General features: G+C 33.4%; 1 protein-coding gene across 2 annotated transcripts in view; it reads right to left on the bottom strand.

The window, feature by feature from the left end:
* The window catches only part of LOC132758137 (polypyrimidine tract-binding protein 1-like), a 132,270-nt gene extending 111,352 nt beyond the window's left edge, over positions 1-20,918 (bottom strand). Inside the window, exons 1-2 of one of the 2 annotated variants that reach the window (XM_060749664.1) lie at positions 20,803-20,918; positions 9,847-9,891 (exon numbers count right to left, since the gene is read on the bottom strand). In XM_060749664.1, coding sequence (XP_060605647.1) covers positions 9,847-9,885 — 39 coding nt within the window. In that variant the 5' untranslated portion in view covers positions 9,886-9,891; positions 20,803-20,918. Of the gene's footprint in view, positions 1-9,846; positions 9,892-20,721; positions 20,741-20,802 lie in introns of those variants that run through there. The other variant, XM_060749665.1, reaches the window with a different exon arrangement.
* Positions 20,919-26,324: the final 5,406 nt, after the last annotated feature.

Raw genomic sequence — 26,324 nt, 5'->3', positions numbered from 1 at the left:
ATCTGGACTGTGTTCAATCATTTACATTCCACTTCACTTCCACTATCTCTCTCTCTCTTCCCGGAGGTTTTCTGATACAAATTCAGTTTTGTTATTCAATACAAAATTAAACCTCCCATAAATCACTGTTGATCTCAATCAATGAGATGTCAGGGCTGTACTAATTACAATCCAGATGAAAGCCAGACAGTTAGTGTAATGGAGATCAATAGATTTTTACCTGGTCTTTAAATGTTTGTGTTGTTACAGACAAACTGCAGCACATCATGCAATATCTGACAACTTCTATTGTCAATAAAATGATGGACATTCATTACAAAATACGACCTGAAACATGTTTTCCTATCAATCTGTTCTAAGATAATCTGCTGGTGTAATGTTATATATTACATTGGTGCTAGATTTAGAACATAACTGCTTGTTTATCACTTTGATTTTTTTCTCCTGTTGATTTTTCTTTAACAATTACATGTATATATCTATATTTATAGGTACATAAATTATATATTGGGGTTCTTTATTTTTAATCATGTAATAGGACAGCACATTATTATGGTTTCAATGTTTTCTGTTGTTTTTTTTTTTTAATTTTCTTTATTTTGAAGTGACATTATGCTAATTTTTTTATGTCATCTTGAGGTAATTTAGTTATTTATTTGATTAATTTGATTTAACCAGTTCACTGACCATAATTATACGCTTGAATGATCAGAATGTCAGTTAAATGACTGAAAACGGAAATTAATAAGAAAACTGGATAAATTCAACAATCTTTTCACAACAATTTTTTCAGGCTATGATAAATTCACCGGAAAATGGTGTTTTCAGTGGAAAGCCATAATATGTCTTAAAGTTCATCTGGCTCAAGTAAATTTTCACATTTTTTAGAAAGACAGAAATTGGAATTTTAAAAGCTTTGTCAGTTGGGACAGTGCCTATGTGTTGTCCCTATGTAACACAACAATAATAAATGCTGTAGACATATTTATAGTATCCATTGTATAAAATATAAATATTTTGTCAAAATTTGATATAAAATATGGTGTTTTCTGTAGATAGCGATTTATGTCTAAAAGTTCAGCTGGCTCAAGTAAATCTTCACATTTTTTAGACAGATTGGGATTTGGAATTTTTAACAGTTTTGTCACTTGAGAAAGGTCCTATGCTTCGCCTCAATGTAATGCAACAATAATCAATGTTGTATTCTTTTAATACTAGACATTCATAGCATCCATTGCCTAAAATATAAATATTTTGTCAAAATTTGATATGCCCTAGTCTGTTGTTGCTGTTGTTTTTATTGTTTATACAGTAAGATCATAATAATTGACTTTCCAGCTGTCAATGGGCAAGAAAGCCCAATGTGCCAATTAATATTAGTCCTGATACATGCAAGATCCAAGGTAGTCAAACCTTCCACATTACACCACCTACCTAAAATATGGCTGCAATTGCACGCATCTGCGATGCATTTTTTCTCATTCAAAAATATTTACAATATTAATACTACAAAAATTGCTCTTTCTCACCAACTGCTTTTTTTGTATAGATACAATATCAAACATGTAGAGTCCTATGTTAGAACAACAATGTCAAGAAAATGGGTTTACTTACATTAAATTCATAACAAACTTAATATAAAATAAAACATCTGTTACCCTGAAAATTTTAACAACATATGTGTTCATTATTTTCAATTTTAATAAGCTGTGATAGTAAAATGTTTAATACTTAACAGAAATCAATTAACTAGGGAATATCCAGTCAGTTCAATCCTGGACCATCTGTACCATTTCATACATGTAAAAATCAATTTATAACAACACAATTTTTTTTTTTATAAGTATTCTAGCACCATATATTTGTCTGTCGCTAATCATGAATTGCTGAAAATCAAGATGGCAATACAAATAAAATCATTCTAAAAATAAACAAGATATGTTTGTAAAACATGTATGCCCCCTATCAGCAGCCAATTAGTCATGTGATAAGGTTATTATGCATGACTTCTGACCCAGTGATCAAACAATTAATAAGGTTATAAAGTATCTACTGGTCATGACCTTAACCTTTGACCTCTTGACCAAAACTCAATAGGGTCATCTGCTGGTCACGACCAATCATCATACAAAGTTTGAAGTTCCTAGGCCTAGGCGTTTTTAGTAAATTGATCAGAAACCGTTTTTACCTACAAGGTCAATGTGACCTTGACCTTTGACCCCTTGACCCCAAAATCAATAGGGGTCATCTGCTGGTCATGACCAATCACCATGCCTAGGTTGAAGTTCCTAGGCCTAAGGGTTCTCTTATTATTGATCGGGAACCGTTTTAACATACAAGGTCAATGTGACCTTGACCTTTGACCCCAAAATCAATAGGGGTCATCTGCTGGTCATGACCAATCACCATGCCAAGTTTGAAGTTCCTAGGCCGAAGCGTTCTTTAGTTATTGATCAGAAACCGTTTTTACTTACAAGGTCATTGTGACCTTGACCTTTGACCCCTTAATCCCAAAATCAATAGGAGTAATCTGCTGGTCATGACAAATCACCATACCAAGTTTGAAGTTCCTAGGCCTAAGAGTTCTTGAGTTATTGATCAGAAACCGTTTTTACTTAAAATTTAAGGTCAATGTGACCTTGACCTTTGACCCCTTCACCTAAAACTCAATAGGGGTCATCTGCTGGTCATGACCAATCATCACACAAAGGTTGAAGTTCCTAGGCCTAAGCGTTTTTTAGTTAATTTGATCGGAAACCGTTTTTACCTACAAGGTCAATGTGTCCTTGACCTTTGACCCCTTGACCCCAAAATCAATAGGTCATCTGCTGGTCATGACCAATCACCATACCAAGTTTGAAGTTCCTAGGCATAAGGTTTCTTAAGTTATTGATCGGAAAGCATTTTTACCTTCAAGGTCAATGTGACCTTGCCCTTTAACCCCTTAACCCCAAAATCAATAGGGGTCATCTGCTGGTCATGACCAATCACCATACCAAGTTTGAAGTTCCTAGGCCTAAGGGTTCTTTAGTTATTGATCGGAAACCGTTTTTACCTAAGAGGTCAATGTGACCTTGACCTTTGACCCCTTGACCCCAAAATCAATAGGGGTCATCTACTGATCATGACCAATCACCATCTCAAGTTTGAAGTCCCTAGGCCTAAGGGTTCTTTCATTATTGATCGGAAACCGTTTTTACCTACAAGGTCAATGTGACCTTGACCTTTGACCCCTTAACCCCAAAATCAATAGGGGTCATCTGATTGGTCATAACCAATCACCATACCAAGTTTGAAGTTCCTAGGCCTTAAGGTTCTTTAGTTATTGATTGGAAACCGTTTTTACCTACAAGGTCAATGTGACCTTGACCTTTGACCCTTGACCCCAAAATCAATAGGGGTCATCTACTGATCATGACCAATCACCATACCAAGTTTGAAGTTCCTAGGCCTTAAGGTTCTTTAGTTATTGATCGGAAACCGTTTTTGCTTTCAAGGTCAATGTGACCTTGACCTTTGACCCCTTGACCCCAAAATCAATAGGGGTCATCTACTGATCATGACCAATCACCATACCAAGTTTGAAGTTCCTAGGCCTTAAGGTTCTTTAGTTATTGATTGGAAACGGTTTTTGCTTACAAGGTCAATGTGACCTTGACCTTTGACCCCTTGACCCCAAAATCAATAGGGGTCATCTACTGATCATGACCAATCACCATACCAAGTTTGAAGTTCCTAGGCCTTAAGGTTCTTTAGTTATTGATCGGAAACCGTTTTTGCTTTCAAGGTCAATGTGACCTTGACCTTTTACCCCTTGACCCCAAAATCAATAGGGTTCATCTACTGGTCATGACCAATCACCATACCAAGTTTGAAGTTCCTAGGCCTTAAGGTTCTCTAGTTATTGATCGGAAACCGTTTTTGCTTTCAAGGTCAATGTGACCTTGACCTTTGACCCCAAAATCAATAGGGGTCATCTACTGGTCATGACCAATCACCATACCAAGTTTGAAGTTCCTAGGCCTAAGGGTTCTTTAGTTATCACTTGGAAACCATTTGGTCTACGGACCGACGGACCGACAAGTGCAAAGCAATATACCCCCTTTTCTTCGAAATGGGGGCATAATTAAATAATGTCCATATCTAAACAATAATTAAATAATGTCCATACCTATACAATAATTAAATAATGTCCATACCTATACAATAATTAAACAATGTCCTTATCCATACAATAATTAAATAATGTCCATACCTATACAATAATTAAATAATGTCCATACCTATACAATAATTAAACAATGTCCATACCTATACAATAATTAAATAATATCCATACATACACATAAAAAAAGTATCCCCCATCCCGCAGCCAATATAGTAAAAAAGGGATGACGGTTGACCCCCAGTAAATCAAACAATTAATAAGGGTTATAAAGTATCTACTGGTCATGACCTTGACCTTTGACCCCTTGACCCAAAAACTCAATAGGGGTCATCTGCTGGTCACGACCAATCATCATACAAAGTTTGAAGTTCCTAGGCCTAGGCGTTTTTAGTAAATTGATCAGAAACCGTTTTACCTACAAGGTCAATGTGACCTTGACCTTTGACCCTTGACCCCAAAATCAATAGGGTCATCTGCTGGTCATGACCAATCACCATTGCCAAGTTTTGAAGTTCTTAGGCCTAAGGGTTCTCTATTATTGATCGGAAACCGTTTACACATACAAGGTCAATGTGACCTTGACTTTGACCCCAAAATCAATAGGGGTCATCTGCTGGTCATGACCAATCACCATGCCAAGTTTGAAGTTTCTAGGCCTTAAGGTTCTTTAGTTATTGATCAGAAACCGTTTTTATTTACAAGGTCATTGTGACCTTGACCCTTTGACCCCTTGATCCCAAAATCAATGGGTAATTGGGGTTTAAATCCCCTTCCCGGTTTGAATTTCCTGGCCCAAAGGGTTTAATTTTTAAAATTTTTAAAAAGGCCCAAATGGGGCCTTTGCCCTTTTTGCCCCCAAAAATTAAAAGGGGGTATTTGGGGTTGAAAAATTTCCCCATGCAATTTGAAGTTTCTGGGGCCAAAGCGTTTTTTAGTTATTGATCAAAAATTTTTTTATTACAAGGTTTTGTGATTTTGTTTTTGCCCCTTTGTAAAATCTAGGGGTAACTGGGGGGTTGAAAATACCCCCATCCCAATTTTTAAATATTGGCCAAAGGTTTTCTTGGTTATTTTTTCAAAAAACCCGTTTTTATTTAAAAAGGTCAATTTGCCCCTTGCCCTTTTGGACCCCTTCCCCTTAAAATCTAGGGTTTTTTGGTTTTTCATGACCCAATTTAAAAAAAAAATTTGATTCCTGGCCTAAGCTTTTTTAGTTAATTGTGGGAAACCTTTTTTCCCCTAAAAAGGTCAACTTTTGCCCTTGCCCTTTTTGGCCCCCTTGACCCCAAAACCCTTTAGGTTTTTTGCTGGTCATGCCCTTCCAACCAATTTTTTGGTTTTCCCTAGGAAAAGGGGTTTTTAAATTTTTTGTTTTCCAAAAGTTTTTTCCCTCCCGGTCAATGGACCTTGCCCTTTGCCCCTAGCCCCCAAAAATCAAAAAGGGGTCATCTATTTGATCATGACCCCTTTTTCCTTTTTTAAAGCCCCCTGGCCCTTTAACGGTTTTTAAATTTTTACCCGGAAAACCTTTTTTCCCTAAAAGGTTTAAATGTCCCTTGACCTTTGACCCCAAAAAAGCCAAAATAAAATGGGTATTTTTTGGGTCAAAAACCAATCACCATACCAAGTTTGAAGTTCCTAGGCCTAAGGGTTCTTTTGTTATTGATCAGAAACCGTTTTTAATGAAAAGGTCAATGTGACCTTGACCTTTGACCCCTTGACCCCAAAATCTATACGGGTCATCTACTGATCATGACCAATCACCATACCAAGTTTAAAGTTCCTAGGCCTTAAGGTTCTTTAGTTATTGATCGGAAACCGTTTTTTACCTACAAGGTCAATGTGACCTTGACCTTTGACCCCTTGACCCCAAAATCAATAGGGTCATCTACTGATCATGACCAATCACCATACCAAGTTTAATGTTCCTAAGCTTTAAGGTTCTTTAGGTATTGATCGGAAACCGTTTTTACCTACAAGGTCAATTTTTATTTTAAACCTTTTTGCCCCCTTGCCCCCAAAAAAATCAATGGGGGTATTTACCCAGGGCCCCTTTCCCCTCCCAAATTTTTAAAAGTTTTAGGTTAAAGGTTTCCCTTTTAGTTATGGGGAAAACCCGTTTTTTGTTTTAAGGCCCAATGTGCCCCCTTAAACCTTTGCCCCCTTGCCCCAAAAATTAATTTTTACGGGTTTATGACTTTTACCATCCCAATTTTTTAAAATTTCCCTGGGCCCTTAAGGTCTTTGTTATTTGACCCCGGAAAACTGTTTTTCCCAAAGGCCCGGGCCCTTGCCCTTTTGGGCCCCCTTTGGGAACCCCAAAAATCAATGGGGGGTACCCTATGGTCGATGCCCCAATACCATACCAATTTTTGAATTTCCCTAGGCCTTAAAGGTTCTTAGTTATTGATCGGAAACCGTTTTTGCTTTCAAGGTCAATGTGACCTTGACCTTTGACCCCTTGACCCAAAATCAATAGGGTCATCTACTGGTCATGACAATCACCATACCCAAGTTTTAAGTTCTAGGCCTTAGGTTCTTAGTTATTGATCGGAAACCGTTTTTGTTTTCAAGGTCAATGTGACCTTGACTTTGAACCCTTGACCCAAAAAATCAATAGGGGTCATCTATACTGGTCATTGACCAATCACCATACCAATTTGAGTTCCTAGGCCTTAAGGTTCCTTTAGTTATTGATCGGAAACCGTTTTTTGCTTTCAAGGTCAATGTGACCTTGACCTTTGACCCCTTGACCCCAAAATCAATAGGGGTCATCTACTGGTCATGACCAATCACCAGTAGGCAAGTTTGAAGTTCCTAGGCCTAAGGGTTCTTTAGTTATCACTCGGAAACCATTTGGTTACGGACCGACGGCCCGAGGACCGCAAGTGAAAAGAATTTCCCCCTTTTTTTTTAAAATGGGGAAAATTTAAAACAATAATTAAATAGGTTTTCCGGGTTAAAGGGTCTTTTTTTAAAAAATTCCCTTTTCCAAACAATTATAAAATTTTAATTTTTTTTTAGTGCTTAAATAGTCTGCCCCAAACCTATATCCCTTTTTCCTTTTAAACTGCAGGAACCTTTTAATTTGGTCCCCTTAAAATTGAAGTTTACACCCCGGCAACCCTGACTTTCCCTTAAAAGTCAGTTTCACTGGCCCCTTTTCCTTTTGCTTGCTAAAATTATTTTATTTGACATATTTTTAACTTTTGTTTTGGGCTGCTTTGGAAAATTTTCAGCGGGGAAAGAGGTTTTAAATTTTTCCCAAAAATAAAGAGGGGGCAAGTCCCTCTACAAATTTTTCCCCTTTCCCGGGTTTAATCCCTTTTACTAATTTCCAGCCCCTATACTTTTAAACCCTTTGCTGCCCCCAAGGGGTAAAAATGAAAGGGGCCATCAAAAACCACCTCTCAAGGGGAACAAATTTATACTTAGAACAATTTAAAAATCAAATATTTTTTAAAGACAAAAAAATTTAAGGCAAGGCTTTTTACAGGGGAAGCTTTTTCAGAATCAACTGATAAACCAAAAATTTTAAAGGGTTTAAATAAAAAATAATACCAAAAACCCATTTTGAAAATTTTTTGTAAATAAGAAAAAATTGCAAAGTCTTAGCATATTTAAAAGGTCTGTTCCCCTTTCAGTTTAGGACGTTGTAGATAGGCCCTTTCTTCCCGAAAAACCCAATTATCTGTTTAGTTTCCCCCAAAAAACCGACATGCCCAAGAACCCTATGAATTTTCTTTAAAAATGTCCTAATTTGACTCGTAAAATATTTTATTCTACAATTAATACAGTTATTATAAAATTTCTGGACGCAGTAAAAATACGAAGAAAAATCAATTATGTATAATTATGTATTAAGTTATAGTAAAAAAATAACATTTTGTTAACATAAATTCCAAGATCAAGGGGAATAATTCTTGAAATAGTTCATGCTAGAGTTATGACCTTGTCACACAACATTTGTGTAATGATAAGAAATATATATTTGAAGTTTGAAGTAGATACCTTAAAAAGTAAAAGTTATTATTTTTCTTAAAGAAAATCCTAAGTTCAAAGAGAGAAAAATCTGTAAATATTGCTTCAAGAGTTATGAACATTGTCACATAAAATGTAATTGATGATAAGGAATAAGTATTTGAAGTTTGAGGTAGATACCTTTAAAAATAAAAAAAGTTATAATCAAAAATAACATTTTTCTAGTAAAAAAATCTAAGTTTATGGGGAGATAATTCTTCCAATGTTGGTGCTAGAGTTATGAACCTTGTCACATAAGATGTGGATGATGATAACGTAAATATATTTGAAGTATGAAGTTGATCCCTTTAGAAATAAATAAGTAACAGTAAAAAATAATATTTTTTATGGAAAATTCTTAGTTCAAAGGGAGATAAATCTGAAAATATTCGTGCTAGAGTTATGAACCTTGTCACATAAGATGGGGATGATGATAACGTAAATATATTTGAAGTATGAGGTTGATCCCTTAAGAAATAAAGAAGAAACAGTAAGAAATAGCATTTTTTGAGGAAAATTCTAAGTTCAAGGGGATATAAATCTGAAAATATTGGTGCTAAAGTTATGAACCTTGTCACATAAGATGGGGATGATGATAAGGTACATATATTTGAAGTATGAAGTTGATCCCTTAAGAAATAAAGAAGTAACAGCTAAAAATAGTACTTTTTAAGGAAAATTCTAAGTTCAAGAGGAGATAAATATGAAAATATTGGTGCTAGAGTTATGAACCTTATCACATAAGATGTGGTTGATAAAAGGTACATATATTTGAAGTCTGAAGTTGATACCATAAGAAATGAAAAGTTACAGTGAAAAATATTTTACTGCACCAAAACTTTAATCTAAAATCTGGACGCGGACGCGGACGCCGACGCCGGGGCGAGTAGGACAGCTCTCCATATACTTCGTATAGTCGAGCTAAAAACCTAAAAATTCTAAATTTCTGTTTTTCGTTGCTCGACACCTATATTCTTTATATCTGTAATTAGCACTATTAAATTTCATTATAAATTTGATTTAGTACTTGAAATGAGCTACACCTGAAAATCTTCATTTTCATGAAGAAAATTTAAAATAGTTTATTTGAATGAAAAATTGTTTAAAAATTCTCTGACTTAAATGTTTAAAATTCTTCATTTCAATGAAAAAAGTTTAACATTCTCTTTTTTTTTCTTTTTATTAATAAAATGGTTAAATTTTTTTAATTTTTAACGAAAAAAGTTTAAAAATTCTTAATTTCTAAACCTTGTACATGTTATTCTAATTTCTATGATGACTAAGAACAAATTTTTGATATCCTTTATACATGCATCTGCAATCCATACCTAAAAATCTAGCTTAAGAATACATATACAAAACAGGGTTGAAGCACAAAAAATAAGAAATCCCTTGATACATTATTTTTAACCATTTACCTGCTAGTTCTGAGTAATTAGGCTTTGCAACCACAAGTATAGAGCCAGGCCAGCCTACACATCCATCCAGTCTGACCAGGCTCTCTAAACAACTGGTAGCTCAATTTTTGTAATTTTATACTGAAAACCCTTTATTTTGAATGGACTGTTCCAAATTCAAACCTGGGTAAATCCATTAAAAATATCTCAGCATATTAAACATTGAAAAATATTTAAATTATAATTTCATATTGTACTCACCTTCATCCCCGGATTATAGTATCTTTCACTTTGATGCATCAGTGTCTATAATATAAGAATGAAAAACAACTGTTTTACCAAAGCACATTACTTTTTATGGCTTTTTTTAAGACAATCAAATAAACACATATAAACATCTGTTTTTAACATGTAACAAAAATCTTCAATTCAAAAATGACGTTTTAACCTAACAAACCAGATGTTGTCAGCAAGTTAAACACACCAAGTAAACCATATGTCCCAAAAGACAGATGTAAGGCAAAAGAAAAAGGCAGTTAATATTACATCTTTATTTACATTTCATATGACCGAGTTTCTTACCAGTTATAAAGTTATTACACAATATTCTCCAGGGGCGCTCATGATACCACCACTGTTCATAGTGACGAAAAAATATAAAGAAAATATGTTTCGTTTCATGTCTTTTGATGACTCTAATTCTCTCTCAACTTTTAATGATATTTTATTATTGTATCAACAGTTCATGTGTTTCAGTTGCACACCAATAACATCAGTACATTATTAGGGCTAATTTTGTGCAAAAATTCAGCCCCATTCCCCCTTTCTAAAATTTTAAATACTTTTCTCTTAATTTAAGAATACATTTTCCTTCAAGGAGTTCAAAAAATCTGAACAGTAATGCTATAATTGACTTATGGAAAGTAAAAGTGAGGGATACTTCTTTTTTAGCAATGGATACTTCTTTTAGTGAGGGATACTTCTCTTTTTTAGCGAGGGATACTTCTTTTAGTGAGGGATACTTCTTTTAGCAAGGGATACTTCTTTTTTAGAGAGGGATACTTTTTTTATTAGCAAGGGATACAATTTTTATAGCAAGGAACATGTACTTTTTTAGCAATGCTTTCTTTTAATTTGCAATGATAGTGACCTATTCCCATGGTAACGTTATTTTTCTGTTTCTATATTTTCTCCTCCATCACCAAAGTTCTGGTTGGTAAACAGTATAACACCTGTGAATTACTCATGCTTTGTTAGCATCAAGTATACAATCTTAGATCAAATAAACTAATCATCAGCAATTTTTTGTTAAAGTCTGACATACTAACTCCCTAAAACAAAAAGTCAAACAGCAACTTCCCAGCTTTGCTGGTGAGCATGACCCCAACAAATTCAGTGGATGTCTTAATGAAATACATATCTAAACAAGAGCTGTCGATAAGACAGCACGCTCGACTATTCTAAGTGCTTGACAGTAAAAGAGCCTTGATAATGTTAAATTTTTTAAGTTCACAAAAGGGCTAATTTTTTTTATAAATTCATGTTATAGGCCTTAGAGAGAGTAATTATACAGTATTGGCTTGACTATTTGGAAGGTAATGTCACAAGGGTGTTTTATTGAGTATAATAATACTAATTACCTATGAATACATAAATTTGAAAGAAAAGGTATTAAGACTTGTTATTAAGATGTTTTATCAAGTAAATCACTGCTTTATTATTATGAATGCATAAAATTGTCCCAAAAAGGCACAAACCCTTCCGTAGTTATGGAGATAACAGCTTACAAGCAAAACTTTACCATGAATTTCTAAGTTTAACAAGAGCTGTCGGTAGGACAGCAACGCTCGACTATTCTTAGTGCTTGATAGTAAAAAAAATGCTTGATACAGTTACCTCCTCCTGTTTACAGGTTGGGGTCATGATGGTGAACAAGTGTGCAAAGTTTCAAAGCCATATGTCAATGGACTTTGAAAATATTTGAACTATTACAAAAACTTTAACGTAAATTCTAAGTCGAAAAAAAAGGGCATAATTCTGTCAAAATGCTTGATAGAGTTACCTCCTCCTGTTTACAGGTTGGGGTCATGATGTTGAACAAGTGTGCAAAGTTTAAAAGCCATATGTCAATGGACTTTGAAAATATTTGAACTATTACAAAAACTTTTAACGTAAATTCTAAGTCGAAAAAGGGGCATAATTCTGTCAAAAAGCTTGATAGAGTTACCTCCTCCTGTTACAGGTTGGGGTCATGATGTTGAACAAGTGTGCAAAGTTTCAAAGCCATATGTCAATGGACTTTTGAAAATATTTGAACTATTACAAAAACTTTAACGTAAAATTCTAAGTCGAAAAAGGGGCATAATTCTGTCAAAATGCTTGATAGAGTTACCTCCTCTTGTCTACAGGTTGGGGTCATGATGGTGAACAAGTGTGCAAAGTTTCAAAGCCATATGTCAATGGACTTTGAAAATATTTGAACTATTACAAAAACTTTAACGTAAATTCTAAGTCGAAAAAGGGGCATAATTCTGTCAAAATGCTTGATAGAGTTACCTCCTCTTGTCTACAGGTTGGGGTCATGATGGTGAACAAGTGTGCAAAGTTTCAAAGCCATATGTCAATGGACTTTGAAAATATTTGAACTATTACAAAAACTTTAACGTAAATTCTAAGTCGAAAAAGGGGCATAATTCTGTCAAAATGCTTGATAGAGTTACCTTCTCCTGTCTACAGGTTGGGGTCATGATGGTGAACAAGTGTGCAAAGTTTCAAAGCCATATGTCTATGGACTTTGAAAATATTTGAACTACTATTACAAAAACTTTAACATAAGTGGTTACGCCGACGCCGACGCTCGGGTGACTGCAATAGCTCTACTTATTCTTATCGAATAGTCGAGCTAAAAAGGGGAGAAAAATCAGCCTAAATGCAAGATAGAATTATGGATCTTTGTCAGTGACCTACAATTATGACCCAAAATGCATATGTGAAGTTTTAAATAAATATCTTTAATAGTTATTGAGATATGTAAAACTTGCATGTAAACATTAACCAAGAGACTAAGTAGAAAAGGGGATATGAATCAGCCTTAATGCAAGATAGAGTTATGGAACTTGGTCAGTGACATACAATTATGACCATCAAATTATGACCCTAAGTACATGTGTAAAGTTTCAAGTAAATATCTTTGAAGACCATTAACCTTTAACCAAAATTTCTAAGTTTCAAAGGGGCAAATAATTCTGCAAATATTGCAGGCAAAGTTATGCAATTTTGCAAACTGATGAACATTGTTACTATAAACAAGAGCCCGGTTTGAGCCGGGTGATGCTCCCCGAATAGGTTTTGGACACAGGAAAGTACACCTCTTGTAGTTTCAGAGTTATGTCCGTGGAAAAAGTTCAAAGTGCAATAATTCCAAAATTAGGCAAGGCAGAGTTACAGTTCTTTGCACTGCACTTCTAATCAATGTGATCTATCAACCTACAAAGTTTCTTGATGATATCTCTTATGATTTCCAAGTTATGTCCTGGACAATTCAAAAAGTAAAAATAAACAAAGGGCAATAACTCCAGAATTAGGCAAGGTAGAGTTATGATTCTTGTGCACTGCACATCTACCCATTGAGATTTATCTACCTACAAAGTTTCATGTTGATGTCTCTTATAGTTTTACAGCTATGTCCTGGACAAGATTTTTCTAAAAGGGGAGATTATTCAAAAATTAGGCTTAACAGAGTTATGGTTCTTTTGCACTGCATCTCTACTCAATGAGATCTATCTACCTACAATGTTTCATGTTGATATCTCTTATAGTTTTAGAGTTATGCCCCGGACAAGATTTTTCTATAAGGGGAGATAATTCAAAAACCAGGCAAAATAGAGTTATGGTTCTTTGACACTGCACTCCCCCTCAATGCCCTCTACCACTGTATGAAGTTTGAACAAATTATCTCCAAGGGTTTTCAAGTTATGTTCCGGACAAAGTTCAAGTTCAAAGTATTAAAATAAACAAAGGGCAATAACTCCAAAATTAGGACAAAAAGAGTTATTGTTCTTATGCACTGCACATCTATGCATTGAGATCTATTCACCTACAAAGTTCCATGTTGATATCTGTTATAGTTTTAGAGTTATGCCCCGGACAAGATTTTTCTATAAGGGGAGATAATTCAAAAACCGGGCAAAATAGAGTTATGGTTCTTTGACACTGCACTCCCCCTCGATGCCCTCTACCACTGTATGAAGTTTCAACAAATTATCTCCAAGGGTTTTCAAGTTATGTTCCGGACAAAGTTCAAAGTATTAAAATTAACAAAGGGCAATAACTCCAAAATTAGGATGAAAAGAGTTATTGTTCTTATGCACTGCACATCTACCCATTGAGATCTATTCACCTACAAAGTTTCATGTTGATATCTGTTATACTTTTAGAGTTATGCCCCGCACAAGATTTTTCTATAAGGGGAGATAATTCAAAAACCGGGCAAAATAGAGTTATGGTTCTTTGACACTGCACTCCCCCTCGATGCCCTCTACCACTGTATGAAGTTTCAACAAATTATCTCCAAGGGTTTTCAAGTTATGTTCCGGACAAAGTTCAAAGTATTAAAATTAACAAAGGGCAATAACTCCAAAATTAGGATGAAAAGAGTTATTGTTCTTATGCACTGCACATCTACGCATTGAGATCTATTCACCTACAAAGTTTCATGTTGATATCTGTTATAGTTTTAGAGTTATGCCCCGGACAAGATTTTTCTATAAGGGGAGATAATTCAAAAACCGGGCAAAATAGAGTTATGGTTCTTTGACACTGCACTCCCCCTCGATGCCCTCTACCACTGTATGAAGTTTCAACAAATTATCTCCAAGGGTTTTCAAGTTATGCTCCGGACAAGACAACGGACGGACAGACGGACGGACGGACAAGGCGCCGAAAATGCTCCCCCCGAAATTTTTCGGGGAGCATAAAAAAGTATTTTAAATTTCAATTGAATATCTCAAGCAATAATCGAGATATTTGACTTTATAAAAAAACTTTAACCAAAATTTCTAAGTTCCAAAGAGGCATAATTCTGTCAATATTGTAGGCAGAGTTATCCAACTTGTCAATCTTATGTACCTTGTTACTATAAATAAGTATTTTAAGTTTCAGTTGAATATCTCAAGCAATTATTGAGATATTTGACTTTATAAAAAACTTTAACCAAAATTTCTAAGTTAAAAAGGGGCAAATAATTCTGTCAATATTGTAGGCAGAGTTATCCAACTTGTCAATCTTATGTACCTTGTCACTATAAATAAGTATTGTAAGTTTCAATTGAATATCTCAAACAATGAATAAGATATTTGACTTTACAAAAAACTTTAACCAAAAATAAGTTAAAAAGGGGCATAATTCTGTCAATATTGTAGGCAGAGTTATCCAACTTGTCAATGTGATGTACCTTGTTACTATAAATAAGTATTGTAAGTTTCAATTGAATATCTCAAGCAATAATTGAGATATTTGACTTTACAAAAAACTTTAACCAACGCAGACGCCGACGCTGACGCCGGGGCGACTACAATAGCTCTCATATTCTTCGAATAGTCGAGCTAAAAAACAAGGCAGTCTAAAGGACAGCTAAATCCCCTTCCTCATTAAACATGAATGTGAACTTCTTCACCTTTTACCAACCATGACCTTGATGCTGTGCCATGCATATCGTGTGCACAGTCTCACGATGGTGATTATTTGTGCCTTTAAAATCTTCCATAAAGTCAAAAAGTTATGGAGAACATATAACCTTGACCTTGGTGGTAACAACCTGGATGTTGAGCTCTGCAGATTGTGTCATGGTGGGGATAATTTGTGCCAAGTAATTTTAAAACCTTTGAATTGTCAATAAGTTACATTGGACCTTTGAGTGTGACCCTGATCTTTAGGGCTGTGACTTGATTATTCAGCTCTGCCAATGGTGTCATAATGGTGATCACTTCTGCCAAGTCCAGTGTTTCTGCCAGAGCGCGTTTTTGCGTTTTTGGCGCACTATTTTCAGCCATGACGCAATGAAATTTAGTTAGTGCGTATTTTGTGACGCAAGAATTTCACCGTCGCTGATTTCAACACAAGTCAGATATACAGACTATAAACCGTCAATTCAGTATAAAAATGTACGGAATGTTTACCGTGGGCTCCACTATAATTTTAATGAGAAATGAAATTTACCGGGTCCGTGGTCCGGCATTTAGCCAATTTCAACTAGTTAATAAACGCTTGCATTTATACGTTACTGCATATATTGAAAGCGCCCAGACAAAGTTATTTATTTTGTTGTCGTCATATTCTGCGAACGAATAACTGTCTGCTGGAAAATTCAGTCTGCGTATATGTTAGTGTTCATCTGTGCTGTTCTACAGAAATAAGAAACTTCGAAGGGAGCGATAGCGACAGGAGAATGTTTCTAATTTCTGTAAAACAGCTAAGGATGAACACTAACATATTTAGTGTCAAGCTTTATTTGGCCCTTGATTACGTCACTAGGCGGTACTATGAAAAATAGAAGGCGACTATGAACGAATTTCAATATAGTATCGACTTTCTTTCTTCTATGAAAATTAACACACATAATTTTTAAGAAATACAGCGTTATTATTGGATGACAAATAATCCAAAATAGCAGAGATTGACCAATTTCTTCACGAAAAATATACAAAATATTGTAAATAAAACTTATAAAGTGTTACCTGTTTTTTTTTTTACATTTTTGTTAAATTTATTGGCATGACCCTTATAAATTTGAAATGACCCCTAAAATATCATACAGGGGGTCATAAAAGACCCTCAGAAAATCAGAGCTGGCAGAAACACTGCCAAGTTATCTTAAAAACATTGCAGCGGTTTAAATGTTATGGACAAACACAAAAATGTAGACTTTCTAACAGTGTGACCTTAATCTTCGGAGTAGCAATTCAATTATTGCGCTCTTCACATTGTCTCAAAATGGTGATCACTTATGCCGAGTTATCTAAAGAACTTTTCAACAGTTTAAAAGTTATGGAGCGGACACAAAATGTAGACTTTTCACATTTGACCTTAAAGTGTGACCTTGACCTTGGGGGTAGCAACTCAATTATTGTGCCCTGCACATCGTCTCATAATGGTGATCACTTGTGCCAAATTATTTCAAAAAATTTTCAGCGGTTTAAAAGTTATTAAGTGGACATGAAATGTAGACGGTAGACCTTTCAACACTTGATCTTTAAGTGTGACCTTGGCCTTAGGGGTGGAAAACCAATTATTGTGCTCTGCATATTGTCTCATTATGATGATCATTTGTGGCAAGTTATTTCAAAATTTTTTTAGCGGTTTAAAAGTTATGGAGTGGACACAAAAGTGTTACGAACAGTAGGACAGACTGAAGATGGAGGCCATTCCTATAATCCCCTTTCTGCTTTGTGGAAGTGGATTAAAAAATATTCTATCACAAAATGTATATATATATATATAAGTATGTATATATATAAGAATGACCTGTATAACTAAAAGTATGTATATATATAAGTATGTATAACTATAAGTATGTATATATATAAGTATGACCTGTATAACTAAAAATGTAATATATAGTATCATTTGTCCAAATTGTCAACAATTTTATATTGGGCAAACTAGAAATGGATTAAACTTACGAATGAATTTACATAGACAACAAACTAATACAGAGTCACTTCGTTTTCTTAAGGTGAATAAACATCTACATGAGTGTTCAGGGGGAAAGTTTAATATATTTCCCCTATATAAAGTACTGAAGATTGATGATCATTTCAGAGATGAAAAAGAATTATTTCTTATAAGCATATTGAAGCCACAATTAAACAGCTCACATTAACCTTTTACAATAAACTTGGGTATTTATATATAACAATTATTTTACATTTCCACATGGTTTTAAGTTACTTTCTGTCTGATATTTTTTTACTCGTTTAGCTAATTCATATAAAAAAGTACTTATTAGTAATACAAATTTTGCATTTACTTCTATATGATAAGTCAATGCTTTTCATTTTAAAGCATATTTATTACCTCCCTTTATTTAGTCTATATAACGGTTCATGCAAGATCTTAAAATTTATATAAGTAAATATTTTTCCATTTCCACATGGTTTCAAGTAATACATTTTCTGACATATTTTTACTCGTTTAGCTCACTAATATTAAAAAGTATTTATAGGTAATGCAAATGTTGTATCTACTTCTATAATTAGTCAATGTTTTGAATTTTAATACTTATTTATTACCTCCCTTTATAGAATATTTACCCTATGTATTTTTGTAGCAATTTCATACTTCTTATACAGAAGGTAAAAGAATATCTCATTTCCAGCGCAACATCGTATTTTTACGTTTCCCGCACTTTTATAACGTTACTTCATTGTTATATTTGTTATGTTTATATTATACGTTACTGTCTGAAGATATGTAGAAACATTTGAAAGCGCTAACAGAAATAAACATATAAAAAATTGAAGAACTTTGTACTCTGCATTTCCCAAAACATACTTTTTTTATACATGAGATCCACACAAGGAATCGAACTTCTTTTTTTATATATATATATATAGATCACAGAAAAAATATTTTAAATATATTGAGAAAAAACAACAATCACTTTATACTTTCTCAAAAACAAAGCACTTACTTCATAACTACATAATATTAATTAGTATATTGGATAGAGTTGTTTTTTTATGGAAGTGACTGGCTTATTTGATGGTAATATAAGAACATGTTGGCATGTGTGCTCAAGTAGATAATTAGTTTCCAATTGTAGTAAGGAAGTAATTTTATATTCCCAAATTCTGTTAGCACTTATTCTGGTAATAAAATCATATGATCTAACATATATCAAGGTAAAGTGTTAATGAAGTGTTACATAAATGTGTACAAAGTAATAACATACAATACCTACATGTCAGTGATTTTTCTTATTATATAAAAACGTACAACAAAGGCCTATAACAGGCTTCTTCTCAATAAAAAATTTTCTATAAATTTGTGCAATTTTTTAAACAATCTTAATTTACACCAGCTTTTTTAAGTCCCAAATTAGCAATTTTAACAATAATTCTTCCCAAAATCACAGGCTAAGACCTCTTTCCAATTAAGCGAGAAACATTCCTGCATGTATATACAACAAAAACAATATTTTCACTACTGGTGAAATCTTAGAAGTGTTACAAGAGTTAGAATTTAAAGATTGAACTTCAATAAGTTCACTTATAAAAATAAAATGCAATATTTTTATGTGATGATATTTTTACTGATCTGTCCTTTTGAAGTTTTATTCAAACGGATTCTTTTTAAAAAAACTTTTTGGCTGTTAAAAACTAGATAAATGATACATGAATTGAAATTAAAAGGCCCACTATGCCTTAGAAATGTCCCCAATAGCTTTTAATATTTGGGGTTTACTCCTTTTTTTTTTTAAAAAGTTACCATTTTGCCAAATATCTTAACAATCATTTTTTTGGGAAATTTATACAGAGAGTTTTAGTTATTGTTTTGATGGAAGTCAAAAAACTACTTTTTTTAAACCCATAGACTTTTGTAATTTAAAAATTAAGCAATAGTTTTGTAAAAAAGTATGGGACATGCCCCCAAACCTTAAATTTCTAATTTCCCAAAAATTTTGGTTTAATTCTCTTTTGGGCCCTTTTTCTAAAAAAAAAATTATGTATAAACCAAACAATAACCCCCAATTTTTTTGGGTCCCCTGCACCCTTTCCCAAAGTAGGGGGAAAAAAAGCGAAATGTTACAAATTTTAAAACCCAAGGAAAAATTTTTGGGCAAGTTTTGTTTCAAACCAAAAAATAAATTCATTTTAGAAAAAAAATTTTAAAAAGGACATTCCCAATTTTAAATTATTAAGGTTTTAAAAAATTAATGCAACCCCCTTAAAAACCCAGTGACCAATCATTTCATCTTTCAATCAATACAAATGATTTTAAAATGTTCAGAGAATTCTTAACAAATCAATACTAAGGGAACTTAAATGAAAATTTTAAAAAATGCAACTGATTCAACATCATCTTTATAAAAGTCGCTGCCTCTTTTAATTGCTTTAGATCACAATTTTCAATTAGGCCTTTGGCTGAGAAAATGGAATATAAATATGGTAAAAAAATATTTGCATGACATACCTATTCACCATTATTAGTGACTGTTATTTTCATTAAGGTTGGATAGTAATAAGTCAAATATACAGTTTTGACATTCAAGATACTCAAGCATGTGATTGGTAAACTCAAGCATGTGATTGGTAAAGATCTATTACAAGAGTTTAAAAAAAGAACCCTGATGCAGCAACTAAATAATTTGATAAGGGCAACCCCCATTAATGCATGAAACAGACTTGAAAATATTCCACCCCAGCTAGTAAATGTATGGGCTGAGCTTGGTCTGCAGTCTGGTTCTGCCACTAGAACTTTTTGGCTGGTAAAACTGTTGAGCGGGGATGGGGGAATTCACTCATATTTTTGAGAATTGCCCCCTATTTTTTCAGAGGCAGGGGGGGACATTTTACATAGAGAAAGAAGGAAAAAGGTCAACAAATGTAATTCTCACTTTTCGATAAAAAATCCCCCGTTTTTAGAATCATAGAATAGACACTGGTAAAATATCAGTCCTATGGCAAGCAACATCAAATGTAAAATAAGGATTATCCCATGTCTGTAACAAAAAATGAATGAGACTGTCTAAAACAGTAAAACACAAACCCCTCCAGGGCCTAAACCAGGATATTGCCACAAATTAGGTCTGATTTAGCATTGTCCTCTACTCTTATTACATATGTCATTTTGTTTGAGACATGCAAGGCAGCTTATGACAAAATGATTCAAGTTAAGTTAAGAGAATTCGATAATGTCGCAAAACAATTTTAAGTACTACTGTATATGCATTAGATGGACGAAAACTTATTTTATTAAGATGCTTGTCCAACCAATATTCATTTTATTCTTCCATTAAATTATCAAAAGAATCTCAGGACCTTCCCTATTCACAAAAATTTGAAAAATTGCTCTATATTCGGATATCCGAATTTTTGTACCAGGAAGATAAACATTGTTCTTGAAAATGACACGCACCTTTATTGTTCTTTATTAGAAGTAACCCGTTATAAATCTTGACAAAAATCGTTTTGTCTACTAGTTCAAAGTCTAACTTACATGATAATCTTTGTAAACAATGAAAAAATAATATTCTTCCCGTTTCTTTCGTTTTCATTCATTCAAAATGGCGGCAAAATACACGAGTATATTTAGACTGTGTCTCTATTTTTAACAAACGATAAACGACACAATTAACGCAAACTTTAACCCGTTCAGAGGCTAAATTGCAGAGGCGTAGCTGAAAAGTACATATGCGTACAACTGTACGTTTGGGGTGGTATTCACTTGATACATCACATGTAGCAATTTTATAACAACTAAAGCTCTTGGCATTTAAAAGACTCTTTAAAATGTATAAATTATGTTTAAAGGGTAAACTCATAGCTGTGTCGCTGATAATTAACAATTATTTACTATCTTTTTAATCTGTTTAAAATTAATTAGTTAATGTGTTCGTTCCATGACCAAAGAGCACAACCGAGTTCCCACAAATTTAATTACATTTTCACTAGGCCACTATTAACATACCCTAACTCTTTCATTTTAATGCATTTTCTTCTTCTTCTTCTTCTTCTTCTTCTTCTTCTTCTTCTTCTTCTTCTTCTTCTTCTTCTTTTTCAATGGACATGCAGTTACTACACACACATACTCTTTCCCAAATCTGATATGCAAAACCAAAAATGCGCATATTACTTAATTAGACAGTTAACTTGATTTTATAGTTGATATTGTTTCATTTTATTTTTTCAACCTCTTCATATACATCAGATATACATGTAATCATTAATTAAAAAAAAGGGTAATTCAATTTTATAATGATAACAATATCTCAGGACAAATGGTGTAAAATTAGGTATTTTGTATTTTTATGTAGACAATGCTCAATTTAAAGATTATTTTATAGAAAAAATATGAAAGTGAAGATCAAAAGTGATCAGCATTGCTTTTCAGTTGACATGGCAATTTTAAGAAAACTTACTAAATTGGTAACTAGCTAAAATGAAAGTCGAAAAAATCATTTTGTGTCATATATAAAAGGAGATTTTAATCAAATTGGCATGATATCGATATTTTAGGGGTTTTTTTTATGTATTCTTATACATAAAGCAGGATATGAACATATCTTCCAATACGTCAAATGTCGTGGTTCAGTTGTTTCAACTCTGAGTTCTGTGAACCTTGACCTCCCTTGTTGATATTTACTCTACATTTGAGCCGCGTCATGACAAAACCAACATAGTGCGTTTGCGACCAGCATGGATCCAGACCAGCCTGCGCATCCGCGCAGTCTGATCAGGATCCATTCTGTTCGCTATCAGTTTCTCTACTTGTTATAGGGTTTGTAAGCGAACAGCATATGGATCCTGACCAGACTGCGCGGATGCGCAGGCTGGTCTGGATTCATGCTGGTCGCAAACCCACTATGTTGGTTTTGTCATGACGCGGCTCAATTTTAATCAATCGTGTTGTGCTAAACTTTCACTGAACACTGTCTCTCCAAAAGTTATCTCCTTTTTTAGATCTATCGTAAGAGCAGTTGGTGGCAGTATAAAGTGTCTCTATTTTTTTATGTCAGCGGTATTTCATTTTTCTTTTCTATATTGCAGTTACACTACGGCAGGAAGAACTTTCCAATATTTTTTTTAAAAACTTCTATCTTTGCCGTGATTCTTAGTTATGTAACTGGTTTTCGTTTGCCGAAATAAAAAAATCTTTCGCTGTCGAGTACGGACCCCGGGCATGTCACCAGTCATGTCCTTAAAGAGTTAATTTTGAAGCACAAAGTGACATGCAATTTCCACGGAGTATTAAGTAGCCAAAGATAAGAATTTTGAGCCGAAAGTAGGTCACTGTACGGCGGTGAATGAGAACCTAAATGTAAGTAACCTATTGTCGATATACATGTACTAAACGGTATCAAGTCTATATTCAATTTCTTAAATCTTGTCAAAAAGACGTAGACGCTATTTTCATGGTTATAAAAACTAACATACTGAAAACAATATTTTAGGAACATATGTAATTATTATACAACAATATACACGCACCGCATGTATGATACTTTCATTTTGTTTAAGTGAATGAAATCTTCAGCTGCTGACTTATCAAAAAAAAAACTTATTTACATTTTTGAATCTGCTATTGTTGTACTGCATTAATTGATTGTTCAATTTTGTATAAGTAAATATCGCTCAGAATACAGAATGTTTACAAAGAATGTGCATATGTTACAATAATTAAAAACAAATCACATCAAATGCCACAAATGTCCCTTAGGCCTGGTAAGAAATATAAACGTAAGTCGTATAATCTATTTTCTTGAACTTTTGTAGATTTCTAGTTGAAGGTACATTTCGATCAATGTTGGTTTCTACCAAAGACGGTGTTGAAAGGGGTTGCTGAAATACTGAGCAAAACTATCATTCTCGAAACCAAACTTTTAAAGTTGAAAGCTTCCAGTCCATATACATATCGCATATCACGAGGATGGCATTTTACTTTTAAGTTTTCTTTCTGTCACAAAGAACTTTGGGAGGTGAGGAAAAAATGCTCTAAGCTTTTCTTCAGGTAAATAATTAAATATTTACTTGCAAGAAGGATTTTTCTTGAAAGGTAGTACTTTTCAGATATAATTTTAATTGGATTGACCATCGTGAAACCAGAGCACGTGATTTGAGCATTCCGTAAAATTATCAAATGTTCTTTGCTTATTTACATTGTCCTATTTCGTTGTTACAACACTGTTTAAGCATTTAAGAGCAAAGCCCCAAAATTTTAAAGAAAAACCTCGCAAATATTTAAGTATCCCCTCCATCCCCGTGTAAAGTTTTTTTATGTTGAAGATGAATAAATGGGGTAAGTTAATATTTCCTTTTGTTTTTGGACAAAGCCATGTATCCGCTGGTCATGCTATAGTGTTTTTTTATATTTTTAAATTCACGTATTGTTTATTGCAATTTCAAACAGGCATGAAATATGTCCACTTAACGTCAACAATTTCGACGACGTTTGTAACAAGATATACCTTTGGCATTACACACTGGGATCTATTTTCGTAATCAAATTCACATTAAAAGTTCATATTATTCATAAATCCCTTGTAAATGTTTTCATTTTTGTTTTTTTAATATGAATTAAAGCCAACAATATTTATGTTTCATTCACTTTTTTTGCATATATTTAAACATTCCATATAATTCAAGCGTTTTCATTTGGTTTTATTTAAGTTATATTAAAGATGCGTCGGCGATTTTAGGGACATATACGCATACAGAATTTTTTTATAATTTTGCATTTTACTGAGCACTGAACATTTCTGACAATGCATTTTTTATGCAAAAAAATGTTCAGCTGGTAAGAAAGGTAAGAAAAATTAAAATACTAACCAATTTTCGTTTCAGAGAACTTACACTGGATAACCAACCATTCATTGCACAAGTCACAGGAACTTGAAATTCTATCAAAAAACCAATACTAACGATAATATCCAAAACAATAACCCCTATATAGTATAAATAAAACATTTCTTGTGTTTATTTATACAATATGGATATTTTCGTATATATTGAGTATTTGATAGAATTTCAAGTTCCTGTGCATAAGTGGACAAACGAAACACATTGTTTTATGATATTAAAGGAGCTTTACTCAGGCCAAAAAATCTAAAAACATAACATTTGGAATAGTAACATAGATCAAGTGACACACTTAGATTGAAAAAAATCTGCAAAAGACAATAAGAAAATTGAGCCGCGCCATGACAAAACCACCATAATGGGTTTGCGACCAGCATGGATCCAGACCCGCGCAGTCTGATCAGGATCCACGCTGTTCGCTGTCAGTTTGGGTTTGTAAGCGAACAGCATGAATTCTGATCAGACTGCGCGGATGCCAGGCTGGTCTGGATCCACTCTGGTCGCAAACGCATTATGTTGGTTTTGTCATTGCTCGGCTCAAATATGCTAATTATTCTGGAAAAAAGAGTTAGAAAATGATCCGCTTTGCACAAGTTATTGGTCCAGATCTGCATGAAATGGTATACAAGTCCCGTCATTTAAAAAAAGCTCGACAGAGTGCCTTTAAAATATAGATCGCATGCAAAAATATTACATTTCTTTTATATGGGTTACAAAGACTTTTCTTAAACAGTATATCATTGTAACTTTCAAACATCGTCACATATTGGTACTTGTTTTGACGTTTCAAGTAAGTTATTCCTACCATAAAAAACTCTGTGTTTTTGTCTATTTCTTACCTGAAGCGTTCGGCAGAAGAAAAAAATAAATAACAATAATAATAAAATACATGAAAATTTTCCGGTACAATATCAGTATGATACGTTTTTGTTTGCACAATTTTAAAACCGACATCAAAAGAACTGATCGACAATACTGCAAAAGGAATGATCGTTCGATTATGCATATGTACATGAAACAAAGAATGGAAAAAATCAGTATAATGACCATTGCCCGGCGGTAATACAATTTTTTACATACATACATACACAAATTATACCAATTAAAACAGCGAAGGCAATTCATGCATAACAACTGCTTCTTCTTCAAGAATAAATTCAAGACAGTCAAGCATTCTGTTTGTTTTGTTGCGCCATCTTTTGCAATCCCTTTATTTTCTTTTTGTAACGTAATCTTTTCCAACGTTAATTTGATACCTCAATTTTTTTATAGCATACGCTTTCAAAATTCTCATGAATTCGTACAATTTACGGTCTTTAATTAAAAGGTAACTTCCTCTTAGACGTGTCTTTCCTCAAAATCTGACAAGAGAAAGTTTAATGAACTATTTTTTGTTTGTTTAAGTTTTAAAAAGAGATCTCTGATTCATAGTTTCATATGTCTTTTAAGGGGGGTAAATTTATATATTATTATGTATACATACCAAGGTTTATTTTTAATGGGAAATGACCTTTCACAGTAGAATTGCAGATATGAGAAATGATAAAATAACTTTATGACAAATGTCAGTTTACCTAACAATGCAATAAATAGAAATGTCAATGTTGTTAAACAATTAGATTTCAACAATTTCGTGCAGACTTTTATGGTAAACAGAAGAAATATTACAACTGTATGTTAATAATAACATATGGCACGTGTATTCACTAACAGAAATTCAATAATGGACGTAAATTTTGCGACAAAATGTGTTTAAAGTACGCAATTAATGCAATGAATTTGAAAGCATAAAATAAATTTGAATATTACATTCAAACAATTTAAATCCTTCCTTATGTTAAAAATTCATTATCCAGTATCACTGTCAATATCAAAACACTAAACTCCCTTTATAATAAAACAATTATTATTCGTCAACGAAAATAGTTACGTTAAAATACTGATACAATGTAACAGTAAGAGTGTCATTTTATTTGTATCAATTATAATCAGTTCCCCTGTATTGCATTAAAATGTTTTAGCAAAGACGGAATTACAGATATCTTTCGAGAAATTCATGAAATCTTAATCACCTGTAAGGACTCTAGCTGTGGACAACATATATTAAGCAACATCCTAGCTCCCCAATCAGCACTCTATGCAAACAAGCATTGTCAAAATATC

The sequence above is a fragment of the Ruditapes philippinarum genome, unplaced genomic scaffold (assembly GCF_026571515.1).
Source record: "Ruditapes philippinarum isolate M1 unplaced genomic scaffold, ASM2657151v2 ctg680_1_1_1_1, whole genome shotgun sequence".
Taxonomy (NCBI): Eukaryota; Metazoa; Mollusca; class Bivalvia; order Venerida; family Veneridae; genus Ruditapes; species Ruditapes philippinarum.
The sequence above is the reverse complement of the archived record's forward strand: the minus strand, read 5'-3'. Positions and strand labels throughout refer to the sequence as shown.